The sequence below is a fragment of the Contarinia nasturtii genome, unplaced genomic scaffold (genome assembly GCF_009176525.2).
Source record: "Contarinia nasturtii isolate CC-2019 unplaced genomic scaffold, AAFC_CNas_1.1 Cnas_scaffold_392, whole genome shotgun sequence".
Taxonomy (NCBI): Eukaryota; Metazoa; Arthropoda; class Insecta; order Diptera; family Cecidomyiidae; genus Contarinia; species Contarinia nasturtii.
The window spans coordinates 1-3,874 of NW_022197746.1; the positions used below are offsets into that span (position 1 = coordinate 1).

General features: G+C 33.1%; 1 protein-coding gene across 5 annotated transcripts; it reads left to right on the forward strand.

The window, feature by feature from the left end:
* Window positions 1–536: 536 nt before the first annotated feature.
* On the forward strand, window positions 537–3,760 carry LOC116338370 (arrestin domain-containing protein 3-like). 5 transcript variants are annotated; one of them, XM_031763571.1, is made up of 9 exons: window positions 538–721; window positions 1,751–1,869; window positions 1,942–2,148; window positions 2,211–2,294; window positions 2,365–2,492; window positions 2,583–2,777; window positions 2,838–3,014; window positions 3,078–3,224; window positions 3,323–3,593. In XM_031763571.1, the coding sequence occupies exons 2-9, from the start codon at window positions 1,797–1,799 to the stop codon at window positions 3,470–3,472; spliced, it is 1,161 nt and encodes a 386-aa protein (XP_031619431.1). In that variant the 5' UTR covers window positions 538–721; window positions 1,751–1,796; the 3' UTR covers window positions 3,473–3,593. The 5 variants fall into 5 exon arrangements, with proteins under 5 accessions (XP_031619427.1, XP_031619431.1, XP_031619429.1 ...); XM_031763567.1 differs by having other exon boundaries at window positions 537–721; window positions 3,078–3,760; XM_031763569.1 differs by having other exon boundaries at window positions 2,229–2,294; window positions 3,078–3,759.
* Window positions 3,761–3,874: the final 114 nt, after the last annotated feature.

The window sequence follows — 3,874 nt, forward strand, 5'->3', positions numbered from 1 at the left end:
GTGTATGTCATGTTTTTATCTATTTCCAAAAATAAATAATGAAAAAACCCAGTCAAACTCCACTTTTAAGCCTCCAGAAAGAACAAGGATAGATTTATTGATGGCCTCCCTTAGAAAAATTTCGTTTCAAAGTCACAACACATATTTAAAAACTAATGAGATGAATTTTGCAATTTTCTGGGATTTTACACATTTCGTGATATGCACAAGCACATCCAAACATATGTCGGCTTATCAGTATTCAAACATAGTCAAAAAGAAAGAACATACACACCATTTATTATATTATATGCGATATATATACCGCAATTGATCTCTGACCATGTCAGACGCTACTATTTGGTGATAGCCGGTTTTTGTGTTTCGTAGCGCCCAAATGGCTAAAATTTAAACTTACGTGGATCTGTGCGGAGATAGAGGAAACTAGTATACAACACAAATGTGCTGTATGCACGCAATGGTTACTATGCGTATGCGTACGCACGCTCCTTAAAATTGTTCTCGTTTAAATTGGCACAGTTCCGCATAGCCCCGCACAACTCCGCGTAAGTCGGCATTTTTACCATTTGGGTAGTGATTTCCTTATATTTGTACTGAACGGACGTGGAATTTATATTTAGAAGTGTTACAAAAAAATTGAATAAAATCATTCCACAAAAACCACATCATTCCAGCTTCAATTTATTTGAAAATATCTTCCAAAATATAAAGTCAAATATTTGTGAGTTTTTTTAACAATTTCTTTCTCACAGTTTGCAATGAAACATTTAAAACATTTGAATCCATATATAAACAAAACGTTCTTTTAACTAATCAAAATTTATTTTGTTGAGCAACTACACCAGTTATTTAAATAATTAAATAAAACGAAAGTATATCTTCTTATTCTGATGTAAATAAATTCATGCTTTATTAGCAATTATTTGCATTACGCAAACGTTTTCGAACAACCGTGTGCTCATCTTCAAAACCAAAGATATTTGAATGCCACCGAAAATTTGTACATTTATAAGACAAGAGCAAACAGTATGAATATTCAAAATACACAGGTTCAATCAACTCTATTCGAACTAACATCTGACTTGAAAACAGCTGATATTTTTGAAATGAAATTCTAATGCATCACATCAGATATCCATGGCGAGCTATAATTGTAAAACCGAATGATTGTATTTTCTTTACTTTTGCATTTTCAAACTTAGTAGACAATTGACATTGTTTTTTAAAAAAGTAAATCAGTTTCATTGTTAGCCTGAAGATGAGCACACGGTTGCTCGAAAACGCTTGCGCAACGCAAATAATTGCTAATAAAGCATGAATTTATTTACATCAGAATAAGAAGATATACTTTCGTTTTATTTAATTGTTTTTTAACTCTTTATTACGTGATAATACGGGTTGCCAAAATGACAAAAAACGATTCACAACAAATGTGGTGACATTATCTATCATTTGATGCCTTTATCATCGTTTTTTTTCTTAAATCGCGTCAAAAACATGCATCGCTTTTGCCTTTCGCTTGGTATGCTGCCAAGCATATTTGGGACGCATAACGATGATAATGTTCCGCATCATTCTCAAGCGTAGCGCTAGGCAAAAGCGATGAAAGCATTTACAATCAAACGCGACTTTACGTCAATGTATCAAATGTTAATATAATATTTCATGAACAAAAAACATTTATTCAAATTAACAATAATTTGTCTCTTATAAATCTCTTATAATAATTGCTATTTTTTCAAAAAATCAGTCACATTTTAGCCTGACGAAACAATAATAATTTGCTGGCTCCAAAAATGACAGTGTCTTACGAAATAATTTTCGAAAATAAGTCGAATGATGTGTTCTACTCAGGAGATGTGATTTTCGGTAATTATAAATCACCTTTTATTGCATCGTCTGAGTCTGAAAATCGTTAAATATGTTGATTTATTTTTGCAGGAACTGTGCATTTGAAATTAACTGAGAGAAAAAAATTGCGTGGTGTGTATGTTAGTTTTAATGGAGATTCACGTACAAATTGGTCTGAATATGTTGAAGAGGAGCGTGGTTATGGTGATGATCGTCATTATGAAAGAGTGCTCCGACAATATTGTGGCCATGAAAACCATTTGTCTTCAAAAATCTATTTAGTCCGGGAACAAGGTGGTAAAGAGATGATTATTTTCTTTCGAAAAATTATACTTATTATGAATTTATCCAATTCACAGGTGATTCATTCTATTTAGATGCCGGACAGTACACTTATAACTTCGAATTTCAATTGCCACATGATTTGCCATCGTCTTTTGAAGGTTTTTTTTATTAATTTTTCTTTTGGAGTATTTCGTAAAAATTAACCGAAATGTATCAATTCATTTGAAGGAGAACACGGTGATATAAGATACAATGCAAAATTGGTTCTGATTGTTCCATGGTGGTTTAATGACACATATAAAAAACCATTCACTGTTATTAAGACGCTAGATTTGAACGCTAAACCGTCATTGCACGTAACGTATCAAAAAAGATTTTGAAATGTCCAAATGTTTGCAAAGCAAAAATGTTTGAATACAGATTTTTTTTTCGCTTTTTGAAAATAGAGACCAGTTATTATAGGAAAGAAGCACACTTTCAAGCCATGCTACATTTTCTGCTGTTGTCCTTCAGGTCCATTGAAAGTGATTGCACAATTACCAGTCGGCGGCTATGTTCCAGGCCAAACGATAAATTTAACATTCACTGTCGAGAATGAAAGCGGAAATCGAGTTGAACATTTTAAAGTGGAATTAATCAAGGTAAAAACCGATGTAAAAGAACTAAAACAAATTTTAATGACAATTTTTTTTATCTTACAGAATATTGAATACTATGCCGAGGGCAAATATAAATTTGAAACAATTTCCAAAGCAACGGGAATATCAACTCAGGCAGTAGAAGTAAATCAGAAACGAATAATTAACATGGATTTAAAAGTGCCATCATGTTTACCAACTGCTAAAACGTATCACATTACAATTTCATACTATATTGAAGTAAGCTCTTGTGATTCTTTAAAAATTCATAATATGTGACACTGAGACTTGATTATGTTGCAGATTAAATGTTATACGGACGCAATCGGTGGGAAACTGAAAACCATAGTTCCGATTACGATTGGTACGGAGCCAATTGTAGAGAATATGCCGATTCAGCATAACTCATCTTGTGTGGTTACTTATCAACCAGCGGCTTCACAAGTCCATCCAACCCCAATGAACAATAATGGTGAAAACTGTAACGAAATTTATATGGAAAAATGCATAAATTATGCACCAAATGTAACGCTTTTGCACTTGAATTACCAACACTATCAGCTCCACCGGTCTACGGACTGGGACCACCAGCTCCATCAGTTTATGTACCGATACCACCAGCTCTACCAGCCAATGAGCCAGTACCATCAGCTCCAAAAATGTACGATTACGGTCCAATATCATATGAGAAATATTGATAGATTCAGTAGAGACTTCAAGGGCCACATCAGTACTAAAATACCAAAACATCACCGAAAGGACCAAAAAGAGCACCGACAACTGCAAAATAGTAGAAAAATGAAAGAAACGAAATGAAGAAAGAAGTTTGTATATGTCGGTACTTCCCAGCATTCGTTTGGTTCAGCAATATTTTAATAGTCGTCGGAATTTTTTAAATTTTGGTACAGAGACTCAAAATATTTGACGTCAAACTTCTTATTCGCACAAATCGGCATAAACATTAATTGTCAATTAAAACAATTTAAAAATCCATAACGTACAAAATGATTTACTTTTTCTGAGTTTGGAATAATCTATATTTGATTTTCTCCTCTTTTCTATTTCGAATTGTTTCCAAATTCCATTGGAAGTCTACAATG

Excerpts from the sequence above, each read along its gene's own strand:
- LOC116338370 (XM_031763567.1), top strand. The coding sequence starts at position 1,797 with ATGACAGTGTCTTACGAAATAATTTTCGAAAATAAGTCGAATGATGTG. Across the intron at positions 2,778-2,837 it reads TTAAAGTGGAATTAATCAAG|AATATTGAATACTATGCCGA; the intron begins GTAAAAACCGAT and ends TTTATCTTACAG. Across the intron at positions 3,015-3,077 it reads CAATTTCATACTATATTGAA|ATTAAATGTTATACGGACGC; the intron begins GTAAGCTCTTGT and ends ATTATGTTGCAG.